This window comes from Pistacia vera, unplaced genomic scaffold (genome assembly GCF_008641045.1).
Source record: "Pistacia vera cultivar Batoury unplaced genomic scaffold, PisVer_v2 Contig57, whole genome shotgun sequence".
Taxonomy (NCBI): Eukaryota; Viridiplantae; Streptophyta; class Magnoliopsida; order Sapindales; family Anacardiaceae; genus Pistacia; species Pistacia vera.
The window spans coordinates 426432-447315 of NW_022196412.1; the positions used below are offsets into that span (position 1 = coordinate 426432).

The 20884-nt window shown below is 34.8% G+C and overlaps 4 protein-coding genes across 4 annotated transcripts; 1 reads left to right on the forward strand and 3 right to left on the reverse strand.

Annotated features, from left to right (window-relative positions):
* Positions 1-4084: 4084 nt before the first annotated feature.
* LOC116108840 lies at positions 4085-5536 on the forward strand. Its single transcript, XM_031395074.1, has 3 exons — positions 4085-4198; positions 4290-4356; positions 4506-5536. The coding sequence occupies exons 1-3, from the start codon at positions 4124-4126 to the stop codon at positions 5402-5404; spliced, it is 1041 nt and encodes a 346-aa protein (XP_031250934.1). The 5' UTR covers positions 4085-4123; the 3' UTR covers positions 5405-5536.
* Positions 5537-8631: 3095 nt separating this feature from the next.
* Positions 8632-11123, reverse strand: LOC116108789 (protein EDS1B-like). The gene is given in 3 exon segments (XM_031395021.1): positions 8632-9551; positions 9645-10464; positions 10978-11123. Coding segments are annotated over 3 exon segments (1704 nt in total). The 3' UTR covers positions 8632-8813.
* Positions 11124-12218: 1095 nt separating this feature from the next.
* Positions 12219-14601, reverse strand: LOC116108804 (formin-like protein 8). The gene is made up of 2 exons (XM_031395031.1): positions 13640-14601; positions 12219-13548 (listed from the first exon to the last, which is right to left on the reverse strand). Exons 1-2 carry the CDS (start codon positions 14482-14484, stop codon positions 12222-12224), a joined length of 2172 nt encoding a protein of 723 aa, XP_031250891.1. The 5' UTR covers positions 14485-14601; the 3' UTR covers positions 12219-12221.
* A 2893-nt stretch (positions 14602-17494) lies between these two features.
* Positions 17495-19717, reverse strand: LOC116108777 (two-component response regulator ARR5). The gene is made up of 5 exons (XM_031395014.1): positions 19393-19717; positions 19243-19319; positions 18896-18973; positions 18701-18771; positions 17495-18129 (listed from the first exon to the last, which is right to left on the reverse strand). The coding sequence occupies exons 1-5, from the start codon at positions 19526-19528 to the stop codon at positions 17787-17789; spliced, it is 705 nt and encodes a 234-aa protein (XP_031250874.1). The 5' UTR covers positions 19529-19717; the 3' UTR covers positions 17495-17786.
* Positions 19718-20884: the final 1167 nt, after the last annotated feature.

Below are 20884 nucleotides of genomic sequence, written 5' to 3' on the forward strand. Positions count from 1 at the left end.
TTTCCATTGTCGAACCATTTCTTTTATCATCACACACATTTTGGTTTTCCCTGTTCCTTGATTTCCACTAAACATTCATAATAGTAAATTAATCATAACTTGCTCAATAAAAATACAATTTGATAAGTGATTTGAATATTTGAAAACTAGACAGATAGGGCTTTATATTGATATATTATACGCTTAATTTGGATAACTATAGCCCCATTGTCAAACCATTCCTTTTATCATCCCACACATTTCGGTTTCCACTGAACAGTCAATAGTACATCGACCATAACTTGCTCAATAAAACTATAATTGATGAGAAGTTTGAAACTTTAGAAACTAGACAGTCAGGGATTTAATTTGGTATATTATGCTTAATTTGGATAACTATAGCCCCACTGCCAAATCATTCATTTTATCATCACACAAATTTTGGTTTCCATTGAACAATCAGTAATTTTAATTGTATTTGTTCTATCTCTTTTTGTTGATATTTTTTTATGTTACATAAATATATCGAAAACATGTTGTTGCTGAATATAATAAATTTTATTTGTATCACAAATATCATCTAATGTTTGTTGCCGAACCATGTAGCTTTAGTAAATCATTTGTAATATGCCGAACCATTATTATTATCCTTAAAGGAAAACAAATATTGTTATGTAATTTTAATTGTAATTGTTCTATCTCTTTTTGTTGATATCTTTTTATGTTACGTATATATGTCATGAAAAGATGTTGTTGCTGTATATAACTAATTTTATTTATTTAACAAATATCAACTGATGTTTGATGTTGAACCATGTAGCTTTAGTAAACCATTCATTTTATCATCACATATATTTAGGTTTCCGCTGAACAATTAGTAGTAAATTGACCATAACTTGATCAATAAAACTCCAATTGATGAGAGATTTGAATATTTAAATATCAACTGATATTTGATGTTGAACCATGTAGCTTTAGTAAACCCTTCATTTTATCATCACACATATGTAGGTTTTTACTGAACAATTAGTAATAAATTGACCATAACTTGATCAATAAAACTCCAATTGATGAGAGGTTTGAATATTTAAAAACTAGACAGACAAAACTTTAATTTGATATATTATACGCTTAATTTAGATAACTGTAGCCCCATTATCAAACCGTTCATTTTATCATCACTCACATTCCGGTTTCCACTTAATAGTCAATAGTAAATCAACCATAACCCTCTCAATAAAAATCCAATTGATGAGAAGTTTAAATCTTTATAAACTATACAGATAGTGATTTAATTTGATATATTATACACTTAATTTGGATAACTTTAGCCCCACTTTCAAACCATTCATTTTATCATCACACACATTTTGGTTTCTACTGAACAGTCAGTAGTAGAGTGATCATAACTTGCTCAATAAAAATCCAATTGATGAGAGGTTTGAATCTTTAGAAACTAGACAGACAGGGTTTTAATTTGATATATTATAAGGTTAATTTGGATAACTATAGCCCTACTATCGAACCATTCCTTTTATTATCACACACATTTTAGTTTCTCCTATTTATCGATTTTCACTTAACAGTCAGTGGTAAATTAGTAATAACTTGCTCAATAAAAATCTAATTGATGAGCGGTTTGAATCTTTGGAAACTAGAAAGATAGGGCTTTAATTTTTGATATACTATACGATAAATTTGGATAATTATATATATACTTTTGAATCATTCATTTTATCATCACACACATAAAATAAATTCAATTTTAGTGATGACAAAGGAAAACAAATATTGATACGTAGTTTTAATTATATTTGTTCTATCTCTTTTTGTTGAATTTTGGATTGATTTTGTTGTTTGATTAGTGGGTTTTACAATTATCGTTTTTTCATTAGGATGCTATCATCAAATGCTTTTTTTTGCTATAGGTGGTGGTCAATTCTATTTGCAGCAAATGAATTTATGTCACATGACCTTTATCTTCATGGCTTCTTCAATGCTTCAACTAAGTTGCTTTCAGATTATACTGTTGGAGTTGTTGTTGCTTTCTATGTGAGTTCTCTTCTCAATATTCTGAATTTTTTTTTTCTAAAATAATAATAATAAAAATAATTAATTTTCTCTTCTCAACAATCAAAATCAGTTTTTTGCTTTGGACTTGCAAGTCTCTTGCTTAAACGTTCACATTTTTCAACAAGGTAGCTCTTTCTCTTATTGATTTATGGGCTTATCAATAATACCTAGTGGATTATCCTACAATTTTTTTGTTTTAGCAATGCTACAGTTACCGACGGGTGTACACCAAATTTGTGCACCGAATGACGTGACAAAATCCTGATCGTTGATTTATTATCAGTTAATATTAATCAATGGTCAGGATTTTGCCACGTCATTCGGTGCACAAATTCGGTATAAACTGTTCGGTAACTCTATCATTTTCCTTTTTTTTTTTTTGCTTTTCCTTATAAAGTTTTAAACTTTGGCTACAGATGTCAAATGGTGACATATTTGAGAAGAACCATGATGATATAAACTTTAAGTTCAATTTGTGGATATTTTATTTATTGATTTTTTAGTTATCAATTCAAGATAAAATAAACTTCAATATAGAAAATATATATTTGAAACACAAAAAAACCAATAATAATGTAAAAAAAAAAAAATAAACATACCCATGCAACGCAACTTGAAAATAAATATAAGTTACAGAAATTATGGAAGGTCAATATAAATTTTAGGTTTAAATAGTTGATCTTGATAATATTTAGGTGATATTAAATATCATATCATACACGATGCATTACAAAATACTGACATCGAATATTAAAGACATGTCTGCAAAAATAATATCAATTGTATAAAGTGATGATCCTAAAAGTATAATTAGACCATATAATATTCAAGTTATTTTTTCAAGTTGGATGAATGATTTAATGACATCTACCTATAATTGATATTAATAATTATACATATATAATTATTAATTTTATCTTGACACATACTCACACACACAAACACACATATATACTTTAAAATTTGTATAATTTAACAATTATTCTTAATCTAATTAGTTTAGTTTGTTAGAATAAATTTATTTATAATCTATTTTAAAAATATTGAATAAACATACTGTGCAATGTTTGGACCCTATGTCTAGTTTATTTATATTTCACACAAAGATTGAATAATTTTTTTAACAGTAAATTAAAATGCATAAAATTTGCTTCTACACTAATCCATTTATCACGCAACTATAATGACTAGTCAATTAATATAATATATAATATATTTATTATATATTATAACAAAAAATTTGTTGATTATTTTAGGTTTATGTAAAATTGTAATATAATCTCATATAATTTTAACTAAATACAAAAATTAATATGCCAATAATATGTGTAAAATATTATTTCATTGGCTTTAACGCTGCCTATTGTAACAGTTTCTAGAACTCTCCCTCAAAAACCTTAAAAAAAAAGAAAACCCTAAACACGTGTGTACGTAAAATTGGAAAGTTAAATATGAAATAAAATTATGGCCCTTGATTTTTGTTATTATTAAATATGATCATTAAAATAAAATACATGGGACAACACCCAATCGACATAGAAAGGCAAAAAGAAAATCCAATTTGTTAGCATAATAAAATTCATGAACTGCCCAATAATGAATAATGACACCCGTACCCCGAGTTTTAAACAAAGAAAATCTGGATAATTAGAAAGTAATAGCAGATTGGGATAGGTCGTTAATTTCCGTATACCCAGCGACGTCGTATGGTCTCCCTTCGCCGGTGCTGAAATTACAAAAGTAACCTTCTGATAAAAATCTTCTCCCAGGGAATTCATTCAAAAACTCAGCTGTCCAAAGCCAAAAAATTAGGTGAAAACCAGGGGTATTTTGGTAACTTGGTGATTATATAAATGAAACACTGGGCCTCTCTATTTGTAGGTATTGTGAAAGAAAGGGCGAGCGAAGCAGAGGAGTTTCCGTTATCCACATTGTCAATATCTCTCTTGGAAATTAAAGATAGAAAAACACCCAAGTTTCAATCAAGAATTTATTTCCAGGATTCAATCGTTAGGGTTTTCTTATTTTGAATCCGAATTCGTTTATCAATCGACTTTGGTTGCAAGAAAAAATGGTTTCTGATTCAATCACCAACGCTTCGATTCCATCTATCCCCAACTCTAAGGATTTCGCCAAGAAAAAGAGGGTAATTAATTTCATATATTCCATCTTTAATTTTCGTATTGTACTTTTTATTTTTTTATATAATTGATTTTGTGTTCTTGTTTGGGTTTCAGACCAATAGGTCTGCCAAATTGAAGCAGTGCAAGCTCGACGCTCGTCGCGAGCAATGGCTTTCGCAAGGTATGCAAACGATCTTTATTTGCTTGCGTAACATCTTGAGTTTATAATGATTCTGAATATAATTAAATAATATTTTTGTTTTCTTTGTTGTTTTGGTTTTTATTTTTATTTTTATTTTTATCGATTTGTGATGGTTTGGTATTTGTTAGGTGCGGCGAAGAGCAAGGGATGCAAGGACGGATTAGGGGATGACCGGAAGGAGAGGGACCGGGCGTTGGAAAATTCAAGGCAAAGAGAGGAGGACAATAATAACGACAGATCGATCCATCATGAGAGTGATTCAGAGTCCCCGTCGAACAGCCCTGTTAACAGCCTCTTAAGTGGCGGAGGAACGGATTCGGCTACGAATTTCGGTGGAAGTAGTGGCAGCAGTAGCAGCAGCGGTAGTAGTGTTTGCGGTAGCAGTACTGGTGGCTGTTGCTCTGGTAGCATAACGGAAGAGGAAGAGGAAGATGGTTGTTTGGACGATTGGGAGGCTGTAGCCGATGCTCTTGCCGCGGATGATGATAACAATAACAATAAAACGGAAGTGGAACATGATAATCCCTGTTACCAATCAGCCTCTGAGAGTCAATTAAGTGTTCAGTCCGATTCTCTGCATGATTTGACCAGTGAGTTTGGTTTAGATTCTGTGAATTCAATGCCTGACAGTGCGAGAGTTGGGTATAATATGCGGGCATGGAGACCGGATGATGCTTTTAGACCTCAGACACTGCCTAATTTGGCAAAGCAGCGGAGTTTTCCTGCTTCGGATCGGCGTTTTGTTCCAGGTGGGGTTCCATGGACTTGCAACAATGTTTTAACAGTGCCCTCTTCTTGTCCTATATGTTGTGAGGAATTGGACTTCACAGACTCGAATTTTTTGCCCTGTTTGTGCGGTTTCCGACTCTGCTTGTTTTGTCACAAGAGGATTCTTGAGGAGGATGGGCGGTGTCCTGGCTGTAGGAAGCCATATAAGCGTGATGAAATTGAGTCGGAGGCAAGTGTGCAAGGAGGCAGCCTGACATTTCGGTTGGCTCGTTCTTGTAGCATGATTGCGAGGTCTTAAGTAGAGGAGATGTCTTCGTCCCTGTTTTCTTGAATTAAGTATGTTGGGTCTATCTTTTTCGTGTGTCTTTTATGTTGTTATGTTAGTGTTAGACTCATTTCATAGACACTTTAGATGTTGATATAGGGTTATTGTGTTTTGCACCCCGGAATTGAGCTGCTTCTCTTATGAGTTTGGTTCTTATCTGTATGGTGCGTGTGTTAATGTAGAGGACTTATGTTGCTATTATGTGAATAGATAAGGTGGTATAGAAATTGAATACATAAAAAAGTGACTATAATAACTGTTCTATCCTTCACTTAGTTTCAATGTTGCATGGGCCTTTTTCTATATATATTTCTTCCTTCCTCAGAATAACTTTGCCAGTTTAATTTCCACAACGAAAGTTGTCCTCAGACCGTTGATACTCAGATTGGCCTATTTATTTTAAATTTTTTGTCTGCACATGATTTCATAGAAGCCTTGAAGCTGACGTAATTTTCACATGAATGTGTTGTATTTCCCTTTATTCTAGTTTTGGTTGTATTCTTCATTAACACATTTCTTAGTTGTATTACATTTAATGGCCTTAAATGCTTTCTAAAGGGTTCTGTGCAGTGTGTACATGTAGAGATTCCTTTTATGGGAGTTGGACTTAAAAATTGATTATTAGTCATAATCTTAGTTACTATCTAATCTTTGAACGTGCAGTCTTTATGCACGGAGGTGTACATGCTGAGATTTTCATGCATACATGATAGTCCTAGATTCTCTCTATGGTTCTGGTCTGTGCTGTCTACAGTTGCAAATTCACATAGCTGACTTTGACTGTAGTACTTATTCAATCTTAATTCATTGCTAAAGAGTCAATTTTTGCTGTTACTTTTAGAGATTAATTATTTGAAAAAGTATTAGAATAGAATATATATGGAGGTGCCACTAAAGCCTAAAATATGTTGAAAGGAAATCTTTGGATGGTGTATGATTAATTTACTAGTCTAGGCCTCATTTGTTGTGGTCTGCTTCATGCTTCACGGTGTTTTTTGATTGTTACTTAACATATCACATGTATTAAATCTATTTGTAGCTTTGTCTTTCTGGTTTATACACTGTTGTATTCAATGATGGATCATGCGATGGTGAGGTTTTGAGGTTAGAGTGGTAAATGTCCTGCAGGCTGAAATCTACTGGGGTTCTCTATATAGTGAATAGTTGTACAATGTTCTAGCCTTGCTTCTTGTGTAAAAGTTTCTAGCCTCGTTTCTGAGGCTCATTTATATTGAGACTCGTGTCTCTGCCAATATCGAATATATGGGGTTAAAAGCAATCTTTACCTCCCGAATGTGTATAGATTGTGTTATTTACAATATTTTATTTCACTGCTATTGTGATATTAATGTCTGGCAAGTCAATTTAATTTGTCACAATCTGATTTTTTGTAAAAATTGGCTGTGTTTGCATAGTTACTAATTTTCTTTATACACACACACACACCCCTCATTTAAGTATATGGTTACCTACATATGACAAATTTTACTATTTATTAATTTCCCTGTCACATTCAAGTAATTTCTGTAGACAATAGAAGCAGTTATTTTCTCCAAATGGGAAGAAAAAGAGGAAGGTGATTATTTGACTTTTTCATGAGAGGAGAAAATGAAAAGCAAATAAAAGTTATGGGTTATTACTCTGAGATTGATGTTGAACTGTGATTTAGTGTTCCACTGCAGTGTGCTTTAACTAATATTTTCATGATTTGAGCTGATCATTGTAGTGAGGTGTCATCTTTCTCAAGCAATAGATCTAGGTGGTGACAGATTGCATAGAAGTTTTTGAAGGGTTTCTTTATCTGTAAGTACTTCCGATCTCCCCTCTCCACACATGTTTGTAATTTTGTGTAGAAACCCTAGAGATAAATGTTTCTTTCTGAGTCATTCTAATCTGTGTATAGCTCAGTAGCTTAGGCTGTGATAGTAGATTATCACATGTGTGATTGTGTTCTTGGCCAATTTTGGATCTCTTAATTATTGTGGTTCTCTTTTGAACTGCTTCTCATCTTTATTTGCTTTTTTGTTGTGGAAAATTCTCGTTTAGGGACCTATTGTCATGCTTTACCAGCTTTTTCATGATAGCTAGCAGCATTTGTTTTAGGGGCACTATCGATACTGGATCTTGATAACGAAGTCATATGCTAACCCAACCTGAAGTTGAAGTGTTCCTGTGTCTGGGGTAGGTATTAGCAATTTATTTACTCATTTTATATGGTCATCCGTGATGTATTCATTTTAAGCAATGAAATTTTGCATTTTACTAACATGAATTACTTCGGTGAAGTTTTAGTTCTTTGGGAAATTGAAGTACTGTGAAACCTTCTGGCCTCATCACTTTTAATCGAAGAAGTCTTATAATGTTAGATTTTGTTCAAATGTACTTATCATTTTTTTTTTTGGGTAATGATGTACTTATCATTTAGATTGTAGTTTTGCTCAATTTTGGCTTGAAAACAGGGATGTAGCACAACTTCATTCACGTTGTACTTGTACATATGTTTGTATTTATGTTTTTACAATTGTTGCAAGCCCTATTTTCTGTATAAATTTAACCTTTTGAGTGTGGCCAGAATCTAGCAAATTACAATCTAAATGATTGGTCGGATGCATTTAGTAAAGTACAATCTAAACTACCTTTACGTCTTTGAAATTATGATTTTACAATTGTTGCAAGCATTGTTTTCATGCAGTAATTTAACATTGCTAAACACTTGAATCTATTGCCCTACTAGTACTCTAAGGGCTTTTATCTTACAAATGGTTCATAGACCTCAATTTATTTTTCTTGCAGTTGCAGCCATTCATGTATCTACTCACGAGTTCGTACTGCTAATTGAGCATTTATTTGGATGTATTGCGTGTAATAATATTTCTAATGGGGCATTTATTTGGATTGATTGCGAGTAATAATTTCAATTAAAACCAATTTGTTTTATGATGTTTCTTATTGTTCATTTTCTCCTGTGATTGCTGATAGTTTGAACTTTTGTCTCAAACCCTGTTACTGAATTCATTTCCAGTAAGTTTTAGCTGGATCATGGAGTTCGTCAAATTTTGTCATCTTAAAGATATAATACATATAATCTTGTTATTTGTCACTTGCTATCCTGGGAAATCCTTGAAAGAATTTGGGTGGGGACTGGGGTTTCTCTTGACTTGTGGGGAAGACATGTCTTTGGAAACAACCAAAAAAAAAATAAAAAGCAGTTGCAGCTCTGTTCTTGACAATCCATGAAAGGCCCGCAAGGCGGGTCTTTTGATGCTTTCAAATCTTAGAATATATTGATCAAGTATACATTAAAACTAGATACTGTAATTATATAATATGTAAAACAAGCTTGGAGCTAACAATTGTTAGCGTTAGTTATTGAAGAAGACGATTATGGACAAAATTTCTTGTTTATGAGCCCTGTAATGCGAGATTCTGATCTAAGTTGCTCAGGGAGTGTGTTCCACCACTTGATGAAGGTAGAATCCTCGAAAAACACATCAGCACCTAGCTCTTCACGTTCAATCCACGATTCTACCTTTTCTTCCAGGTGCGAAATCCTTTCCCTAACATCTTCTGACAATCCGAAATTGTTACTAGTTCTAAGGCAAATCTCCAGCTCCTCTACCTCTGCCCAGAAACAGGATTCCCAACTGGATCCTTTTTCCATTTTGAAGGCATACTCACGCCACTTTTGGGTGAATCTGTATCGTTTCGGTCTGCCTTTTATCATTTAAGCTCCTGTATCTTCATTTTTCAAGTGCCTGTAGTAGTTAGCAATATCTAGAGGTTCAACAATGCGTCGGTACCTTGTTCCAATATTCAACCACTCTTCACGACCTTCAAACCCATCAGGAAGTTCGTATCTTTTTATCATTTCCATTATCTCGTCTATGATACCAACCAATTCAAGCCTCGTCACATTTGCGGCGAAATCATCATGGCCTTTTGACTTCTTGAAGGCATCATAGTAGCTGTGTTTGTTAGCCTCACACTTGGCTTTATATCTTTCCAGCTTTTCTATTCCATTTTCGATATTCCTCATTTTACCGTCGATCCTTTCTTGGTTTCTCAATTTTTGCTTCTCTAACTCTTTGGCAGCGCAAAGGCACAATCTGGCTCTTGTGCTCTGTAATTGGAAGATTCAAGACATAAACATTAGTTTTGATATGAAAAATCTTAAAATCGAATGTTTAATTTTGGCATTACTTAAAAGACTTACCAAACCCAGGTTATTCAAGAGAGTGTCAATTCTTTCTCTTCCAACAACACCATCTGAAGACAATGGAAGCCCATCCCAAGAGTCTAAATCGGTCACATTTTTCGTCTCTAAGCTCTGTAATTTATCTAGATATTTCTGGTGCTCCTTGAGGCTTCTTATAGCAACCTGTTGAACTTCTGCTTCGGAGCGTAATTGAGAAGAGTAGAACAGTATCTGCAGAACAGCATCAGGGTTTTTCAAAAGCAACAGCTCGCTTTCATCATCTGTAAAAATAATATAGTTTCCGAATGGTCTATACGGGCTTAGCTCAATAAAACTTGACAAAGTTTCGGATAACCTATTTGTGTTTCCCATCAATTGACAAGCGGCATGACTTGTAAGAGATGAAGCGTTCCTCGTTACATTTTCATAAAGTTTTGATGATGCTTCTTCAATTGGCTCTTGAAAGGGAAGTGTGGTTTTGGGATTCAAGTAATCCAGGATTAAGGGTAGGTAGTTCTCGATGGAAGAGAGAGGAGCAAACAAAACTCGAGGTATAATATCGTATCTCGAAACAAAGTGAAGGAAGTACTGTGACCAATTTTCTCGCCCAAGAGCATGATTGAATATTCTATCACCAACAAGGGGAGATCCAAAAGTGACACAGAACGGTGGCTTCCTGAGGTTTATTGTTGAATCGGGTTTGTATTGCTGCTGAAGGAACCACACTGTCACTAGAATGGCAATAGCACCACCTGAGGAATGCCCTGTAAACACTATTTGCTTATTCTCTGCCACAGCTTTCCCCACCTGGAAATAATCAGAAACACAAGCAGCAGGGCTGATTCAATGAAAATCTGGGGCCTTGGATAAAAATTATTATTAAGAGAATGGTAGTTATTACCATTTTCTGTTAGACTTTTACAAAGAAAGACTTCAAATAAAATTTAATTAGAGAATAATCCTATTTTATTAGAAAAGGAAATGCTTAATCATGAAATTTGTACCTTAATAATAGATCATGGAGATTATGGATATAACGAGGGGGTAAGTAATAGATATATTAAGTTTTTCTTGACACCAGAACAGGGTAACTAAGACTATTGCTAAACTGAAAATGGTGAATTTGAATAGCAAAAGCAAAAAGAAAAGTCAAAAAGTATTGGTAGATAGATGATCAGTGATCAGAATTACCTCCTTCAGTAGATGTGGCAAAATTGTTAGAAATCTATTCAGAAAAGCTTCGTTCACTGTTGCAACTTCATCATTGCTTATACTTCTTAGAGATGGAAATTGATCGCGATTGATCTCCTTTTTTCCAAATGGGTTTTGAGTGAACCACTCGTTTACCGACCAAGTTCCGGCAAAGCTAAATATCACATCGGTTTTACTTGACTTGTCGTGGAGATAAAGCTTTTCCGGATATTTATAAGCCTTCATCGCCAATGAGCAGGCTTTATTGATCAGCTCTTCTCCCAACCCAAACCTTGAACTCGCCATTCTTGCGGAATTTGCAGCTGTGCTTTTGCTTGTTGATCTCTCTTATTCTCTGAGCTAAATTTAAAGGGGATGAAACAGGTGAAGAATGACTTAGAACACCCTTTTCTTGCTCGATTGGATGGTGGACCTCAGCGCAGATTAAGGAGTTTTTGGGCATTAAACAATCATTGACTGACTTAGATACTTCCCTGCAATTTCACTAGAAACACCTTTTTTTTTTTATGACGGCAAGTCAATCCACGCACTACAATTGCAACTTTTTCTTATTTTCTTGTGTTGATTTGGTAGTGCAATTGCTTGGAAGCTGTAGTTTTGGTAGTCCAAAATATCCTTGTAACATGACGCCATGACGGGACGCGTGAACTGTAGATTAACCTGAGAATGGTAAGTTATGGTGGTTGATGTAAATGAAAAGGTTACCCAGCTACTTATCACTGTTTCTAAGCGAAAATATATATATATATTTACTTTCATATTTACTTAATACATTTTATTTTTCTTGGATGGTTAATTTTTAATCTATGGTGAATCGGTTGAGCAGGAAGACATAGTCGGCTTAAATCCCTAGTATCACCTAAATTTAGGCCCAAACTCTTGCCATCTTTACACAAGTGAAGTCCTATGGGGCGGATGTTTGATTTTTCCCCTCTACTTGAGCATCGAGAGCAAAATCCAGAAAGGTCAAGATCAGCGATGGTAAATTTCTCAAACAATCAGGTAATTATTTCTCATGCACCAGCTGATTAACGAAATCTGTTTGGTCACTGTGAAATTTAAGAGGTCAGGAAATGCATGGGTTGTACTCTCTTGATATCATTTGAGGCAGCTTACAAATATATATAAGGTTCATGTTCGTTGATTGAATTAACTTTAGGCATTTGTGTCTTAGGGTTTAAAATCGTTATTTTATTTGTATCTAATAGTTTTTCTTTTTTCAAAAAGTTTGCATTAGGTGATTAGGGTTTGTAACATCCTATTTCGTTAATCGTCTTAACAGAACAAAAAAAGAGAAAATTGATCATGGAAAATGAATCTAGGACTGAGAAATCCATTATATTTATTTCTGGAGTTGGTCAAATTTCAACACACAAATATTCTTCAAAAGCTATCATCTGATTCACTGGAAGTTTTCGTCTCAGCTATATTTGACATGAATTGTTCACGGAAATTTCGGAATGTCACTGGAGTTCTTGCTGCTGGTGAAAGTGATGGTGACGTCGATGATACTACACTCATCACATTCTTCTTTTGTAAATTTTGAGTAATGTCGGTGCAAACTCGATCAACCATGTCAAGAAAATCTTTCACTATGCCAAACAGTTGAATGGGGTGTGCCCATCTGTCTTTGGCACCTCCTGCTTGATAATATTCTGTTGTTCGCTTCACAAGCTCCATAACCCTTATTTGCTCCTCTCTAACCACTTTAAGTTCCTCTTCGCACTCCTCTAGAAACCCTTTCATTTCCCTTAGAAACCCACCTTTCTCACCAGTGGCACAGCGTGTCACTAGCTGCCGAATTTCTGCAACATGGGATGTGAGAGAGGTGCATGTATTGATGAAAGGGTCACATTCTATTGTGGCTGCTTTCTTTACATTTGAGAACTCAAAACTTAAGCTTCCCACTACTGGCAATCCTAATTTAAGGTACTCTTTGTCTTTGTCCTCTGCTGTGAGGCCATCTGAATTTAAATCTCTATTTTTGCTTCTTAGAGTATTACTTCTTCCAAGGCTATGGTTCCGACTGATTACACAGCGTCTACCCTCTGATCGGATCACTTGTTCCACAACAAAGTGGAGTAGAGTAGTCTTCCCATCGGTGCTTTTAACATCAGACAGCTTGCGGAGGGCAGTTAAGTTGAAACCTTGTGCATCTCCCCTGGAGGTTCCAGCATTCATCTTATTACCAGCCTTAAGAATGGCTTCAAGAAGTTTTAGGAAGAGCCCTCGGGTTCTAAGCTCCTTACAGCCCAATTCAAGAGCTTGCAAGGACTCTTTAAGGTGAAGAATTTCCGAATCATAATTTGATCTAAAAAGCATTGCATTAATACGGATGAATGCCAAAGGAACAGCTTTCAGGATGTGGAAAAGGAAAGACTCGGCATCTGCAAGTTTAGTTGGGTTGCCGTTGAATTGGAGGATTTTTGCCGATTCTTCTTGGCTTGGAGAAATTTTGGTCAGTTTTTCTAAAATGTCACTGGTAAGTCCCTGGCCCTCAAGGAGGGCCTCAATGATTTCTTTTCGGGAGATTGCTAGAGATCTTAGTACAATTGCTGTATTCTGGGACTTGCGGGGCTCAAGGATAAAAATTTGGGCAGTCATTGCAGGATTAGAACTGCTTGAACTGATGGACATATTAGTGCTTCCAGGGGTTCTGCGATTGGTGGTAGTGTATCCAAATAGATTTTCAATCATTTCATCATCAAATCTGTGCACCATGTAGAAGAATCAGCAATAAGAAATGTAGTAGTGCATCAGGACTTCAAATTATGTTATAAATGTGTTTTTGGAAAAATTACCTAAGCGATCCATCCTTGATCTCATTCCAGACCATTGAATGATCAACATTGGTTAAAACCTTGTCCCAGTGCAATGGTTTCAGCTTCTTCTGGCCAACAACAGTCCTTTTTGAGTTCTCCGCTGCAGCAGCTCCTTCCTTACTCTTATCTGCATTCCGTCTAGGTGCAGGTGGAGGTTTCAATAATGGAATCGAATTTAGTCCCTTAGGTGGTGGAAGTGTTGTAGAATTTCTTTTTACTGGTATTGGTGGTGGTGGTGGCGGTGGTGGACGAGCAAGCAGAGGTGGAGGAGGAGGAGGTGGTGGTGGCGGCGGTGGTGGTGCTGGAACTTTTTCAGTTGGAGTGGCTGGAGGAGGAGGTGGAGTTTGCTCCAGCAGCTTTGCTGAAAATGGAGGTGGTGGAGTAGGATTTTGTTGAACTGTCTCTGCCTTTTTCTTATAACCATACAAATCAGATGGCTCATGGAGTGACAAAGCTTCCCTTGGTTTTGGTTTTCTCAGTACGTCCACTCTGTTTTCTTCATCTTCTTCTTCTTCATAACTAGGATTGAACACAATCTTCGGAAAAGTAGCTTTAAGTTGCCCATCTTCGAGTCTCCTCATGTACAGGACATCTTGTCCGTTTTCATCAACAATTAAACCTTTTACTTTTCCTTTAAACTTATTGAAGTCTTCATGAGTGAGTGTTGCTTCCTCTCGACGGAAGCTTGAGTTGGTTTTAGTTTTCTTGCGGTGTTTTGCTATTCTTTGGAAGAATAAGAACGCCACTCCAGCAATAACTAGAGTAATTGCAGCTGTGGCAGCAATGGTCTTGACAATGCTTCGATCTGATGTAGGTGGTGGCATTGCTGGAATTTGTTCCGCAGGAAAGAGAAACTATCAACTTTCTTTGAAGAATCCTACCGGGAAGAAGAAAGGAAAACAAGAAGTAAGAAGCACAACAAAAAGAGAAGTAAAGGACATGGGTGGACCATTTTCTCAAAGAGTAATTTTTCTGTTGTTGTTTCAATGCTATGTGATTTTAGGCAATGTGAGTAAATTTTTCTGTTGTTGTTTCAATGCTATGTGATTTTAGGCAGTGGGAGTAAATTTTTCTGTCGTGCAGATTGGTTCTGTTAGCTGACAGTTTCAATGAAGGTAGTTGTTGTTGGTTGGATTTGCTTAACTCTTGCTGAAAAAGTCTTAACAAAAGGGACAATAATATCTTAACAAAAGGGACAATAATATTCTCAGATTTTGATTACTATATGATTGTTGCAGGCAGAAGGACCTTTAAGTGAGTTAGCCAGTTTTCGATGCAAGTATAGTTTTAGCCGGCCTTGCACAACTTCAATGTAATCGACAACAAAGTCTATAAATATAATTTGATCTCTTGGAACATCCTTCGTTGCATTGTTAGTATTATCAAATTAGAATAAAATAATCAAGAAAAACTTTGAAGACCAGACCCGAATGTCTTGCAAGCTGCCACTCGGCATCACAGTATTGTCAAAATGTTCTAACTGATCTAGTTTTCTTTCTTTTCTAAAGTCGGAAACTAGGGCCTGAACCCAAGTTATATCTTTGATTTGCATTGTTGTTCCTTTAAAGACCTCCATGGGTTTAAACGCTACAAGACATGCTGCTGCTGCTACTCTCAAATCAACACAAACTCAGGGATGAATGAATGGGCTAGACATAAATATGAAAGTGAAAAGCCTGCAGTCCATTTAATGATTTGGTGATATTAGAACTAGAAGCTTTAAAAGTTGTGCACCATCCCCATTTATGGGAGTGATAAGAATGTAGATACCCCGAATAATTATGTATTTATCTTGGTGTTCCTGTAGTGGATTTAAAGAATTCAACAGAATTTGGAAGTGTTATTGAGAAATAAATTTTAGCTATTCCTATATTATACCATAAAAATTCAGATAGAGTTAGCCATATTTAAAATTAAAAATTCAAAGATACTTGATTTGTTGTAGTAGATGGGAAAAGGAGAAGCATTTAACCAAGAATAATACCATACCCAACAGATATTAGATTCCTTTCACATGCAACACCTGTAATATGCTTCATATCTTGAAGTCAAACCGAAAGAAGGTTTGGTTTAGAGAATATTATATTATTGAGAATGTTATGTTAATAAAAAGATAGATTATTTAGGGAAATATGTTTGGTTAGATTGAAATAAATTGGTTAGTATGTTATATATTGATACATTTAGTTAGGAAGAATAAATTTATAGGTACGTTATTTAACAAAATCACCCCCACCTACCCCAAGCCACTGTCGGTGGTCGGTGGTGGTGTTGGGTAGCCTGCAATTTGTTTTAAATACAAAGGCATCACTATTAAAAAACTTAATTAATTAGGGATATAATTGCAATGACAGGTTCATGTAAATTAATTTCAAAATAAATGCATTATTGTCTAAAATTTTTATTAATAAGAAGTAAAATTGTAACAAAAATAACATTACCAATGGAGCGTTTGGATCATATAATGTTTTATTGTAAGGATATATTGTATTAAATAGAAAGAAATATCAACTTGAAGATTGCTGAGAATGTTTAGAAATTGTGTTTGGTTGGTTCGAATAAATTGATGAATAATATGTTTCATTGGGAAGATAAATGGTGGGTATGTTATATAAATTACTAAATTGTCCTATTTTTTTAAATATTAATATAATAAATTTTTTTATTATTATTTTTTGAATCAATTCTTTTAACCCTCAACATTTGAATTTTTTTTAAAACACCATAGTTATATAAAACTTTAATTTGTAGTAAAATGACCCCCACACCCACCCTCAGCCACTGCTGGCAGCCAGCCACCGCCGACAGTTGACAAAATAGCGCACGATTGGCCGCATATGATTGTTCGTGCGTCGGCAAAGTCGGAAATGACCATGGATCACAAATCCATGGCCGAAAAACAACCAAATCTATGGTCGTGAAACAGTCATAGAATCACCAGGTCTGGCCGAAAAAGGCCTTACCAATGCACGACTGATCAGATCTTGCCGGTCGTGCATCAGTACTGTGATTGATGTCGACGGTCGGTGGTTGGATGGCTGGGGGTATTTTATTAACTTTTAAACTTTTTGTGGCTAAGATGTTTTAGCTAATTTCTCAAATGTAGGAAGGCCAACTAATTGTTATTTGGTAGACATTTGAGAGTAATTGTGTCTGAAATGGTTTTTAATTAAGGACAAAATAGATAGAAAAATCATATTATTCTAATAATATTTTAATAACACCCTCTAACAAAATAATAAGATTATCCTAAACATTATCAACAATAAATACTATTTATAATAAAAGATTACCATAATATTTTGTTACTTGTAAACTAAACACCATAATCTTATAAAATAAACAAAAATTATCCCTATTATCTTATATATCCCCGGATCAAAACGGTTCCTAAATAAAATATCCTATGTTGTTAACAATAATTATTATTAATTTTAGAAGATTAACTTCTTTTTTATATTTTATACTATTACTTTTGACAATTAAATATGATAATATAGTCCCTATAATAGAAAACAACCCACCTCGACAATAGAAAATAACCCGCAACCAAACAACACAGTAAGAAACTGCGGCACTGTACTTGTTTCTTGGTCATCCCAAATAGCTAAAGATGAACTGTTGAAGCAAGTGAGTTTCTGCGTTCAACCCAAGAAGCCATTAGTTCTTGAATTATCAGTCAGTCATTTTGGGCAGAGTGATTTTCGAAGTCCCATAGACTAATATTTCATTTTAGACTGTTAAAAAAGTCTATTACCTTTTACAAGTTTATCTCCAGAAAGTTGAATGCAAATTACGATAATCATATTCAGATGTTAAACTAAACTTTTACCAGTACCAAATACCGAGATTAAGGAACCCAAGGATGATAAATTAATTTATCCCCTCACATTTGGGATTTCACTGATTTCAATTAAGTTTTCATCTCCCACAAAACGTACAAGAAGATTTTCTTTACATTTCTTACATAATTTTCACCTTTTTATTTGGTTCTAATTAAACTTTCAAGTCAGCATGTATGTAGGCCAGACTACACACATAAATAAAACAAAACTAATCTTCTACTTGGGGGTTGTGAGTAAACTACTGATTATAGACAATAAACGGCAAATCTTTGCCACTCATATCAGTCTCTGTCAAGCAATTTAGACCGCTTGGAGGGACTACCCAGTAGGAGCTCCGGCTGACTAAGCGGTGATGATGGAGAAGATGGTGGGTCGGAAGATGATGCATCATCACCAGCAGGCAACTGCAAGAATGATAGTGAAGTTGTTGGCGAGGATGATGATGATGATGATGATGATGATGATGAAGATGAGGGCTGATCCTCATCCCTTTGCTTCCTCTTCTGATGTCTTGTCTTGGAATTTTCCTCTAATTCCCCTTTAATTATGAATTCTTTTAGCCTTCTAACATCAGATAGTTTTACAGGCTTCACTATGTAATCCTCTGCACCTTCTTCCAAACACCTGATTTTCAGTAAAACAAAGGAAGCTTGTCAATGGGGTTGCTGTAAACATTGTTCTGAAACAATATGATCAAGTTGATTGGTTGGGTACTTAATTTTGGAACAATATTAAGATAAACATATAATAAATAATATTTTGCTTCTAAACATTCAAGATATTAAGATTCGGATCCTTCTCTTCCTTAATTCTAAATTACACAGTAGTTCCAATCAACAAGATAACACCATGTGCAGGTTTTTATAATATGTTTTCGTTTAAAGAACCCACAAAAGGTGTCTGCAGAACACAATAGTGGCATCAATATTTGTGACATCTCCATTATTATGTCCCTAGTAATGCAATAACAATCACACCCTATTATGAGTATGAAAACAGGCTGGAAATACTGATTAACTCAACAGATTTCGATCAGAACAATTTCACAGGCACATGATTTCAATTCAAATCAAATAGAGCCCAAATATTTATTAACATCCAAGGACTCCCTAGATTGTGTTGTGTCAAGAATTGATTTGCAATCAAAATGCATTCACACCCTAAACCCTAAAGAAGAGATGAAAAAAAATTATACCTGTCAATACGAGTCAGAATATTTTCAGATGACATTATCACAACTGGGATTTCTCTGAAAGCTGATGATTCCTGCTCAAACGTAGATTAAATAACAGATCAGCATAACAGGTTATAGAATGAAATCTCATCATAGAGATACAGTGGCCTCAGAAAATGTCCTTGAAAGAAAAAGGGGAAGGCCTAAAGAACTGACCTTGATCTTTTTGAGCAGTTCGTAACCAGTCATCCCAGGCATAGAGTAATCAGTCATGATCAGATTCACCTTCAGAGCCTGTAAATCAACAAATTATCATTCAAAAGAACAAGAAAAGAATAAACTTAATTTGCAATAACTTTTCGGTTGCTGAGAAAAATGTAGAAAAAAAAAAATCATCTCAACTTGGCCTAACCAAAAAGGAGGAAAAAAAAAATAAAAATTTCACAGTCCATCATATTATCTCTGTTATTCTCATGAAAGTTTATTAACTTTTTGCCCTGTTCCATTTTCTCATCAACCAAACACAAACACAAAAAGAAAAATTTAAAGCAATATTAGCTTACATCAAAATCAACCGAGCTCTTCCCTCCATCCAATCCCAGATATTGCAGAGCTCTTATTCCACTTTCCACAGCCGTGACTGCAAGAACCCAAATTCAATCAGCTTCACAAACATCTTTTATCCATCTCACCACCCCCAAAAAAACACATACCTTTACAAGCCGACACCTTGAGCAACCTTTCAATAACCTTACGATCAACATAACTGTCATCAACAGCAAGAACATGCAACTCCTCATCAGACGGTGTACCGTAAACCTCAGCAGCCGTTGCCGTTGCCGTTGCCATTTCCAATCCTCAAATTAAAAAAGAATCTCACTTTACGCGTCAAATGCAGGATCCGTTGGTGGGTTTTCTTTGAAAACTTGTGTTGTATATGCAAGAAAGAAAATAATAAGTGACACGGGACCTTGTGCTTTAACTTTTTAAATAAGGCAAGGCAAATGCCAGGAAGGGAAAGGTAAAGGGAAAGAGAGAGAGAGAGAGAGAGAGATAAAGGCATGAGATTCTGAGGATCCAAATATCGTAAGATCTTAGCAAATCTTTCTTTTTAAGAAGTAGCAGTTGGGATGAGCATTATGTGGCAACTTGTTATTTGTCGTGTCAATTTACTAAAATTTCTTGGGAAATATTTGTAGGACCAGTTTGTGTCAGGGAGAAGACAAACCGTATATATTATAACGTGTATATGTTGAGTCGAGGATTTTGACTCTTGGGTTCTTCTTAGATTTTCTCAAGATCTCACCATGGTCCCCTCGTCTTCTCTTTGACCGGCATTCTCTGACCCACAGCACACAGATAAAACCTCCACTCTGTTCTTCAATCAAATCATCAAATCAATAACACCGCCAATATTTTTGATTTCTTGTTTCATTTTTATCAACTGATTTTAATGGTCATTGATTAGAGTAAATCTTACACTTTGATAACCTTTTATTTTTATCCCTTAATCATGAGATCTATATTTACATCTGATATTATTAAATTTATCCCAAAATCAAAATAAATAAATGATAAATATTTTCATATCAACTAAAGTCTACAGCAACCCAATATCTTATATGAAGATCTCACTTTTTCTTTTTTTCTAAAAGCTAATAATAAATTAATAATACGATCGGCCTGTGGTTTTGATATGATAAAACTTTTGTTATAAAGTAGAACTTTTACAGATGTTAAAGAACTGGAAAATTAGAAAGACACGGTTTGACCAAAGGTCTCAAGACACTCAAGTCAAATATTTATAATTAGAAACCTGACCTAAAGCGGAGGTATATTAGGTTTCGAAAATTAGTAAAAGAAAAGCTTGAGTGGAGCGCAGCGGCGGCGGCAAAATAGGAAAGCCGCCCTCGGAGTGGCTGTGAGTAGCTAATTGTCACCTCAAATGTTTTTTTTTTAAATTACTGATGTACGGTAACACAATCTTAGGTTTTGATACGGTAGAGAGTGGGTCATGGACTTCTCATGGTAGTGCTCCACATCCCACATTAATTAACATTTTATTTAATTAATTAAAGTGGGTTCTGTTATTTATTTTCCTCCATTTGCGTGATGCTTCAGACTTAATTACTCTCATTTAATATGCCCATGATCTGCTTTGGAGTTTACGCATCATCATTCTTTTTTTTTTTTTTAATTTATTTT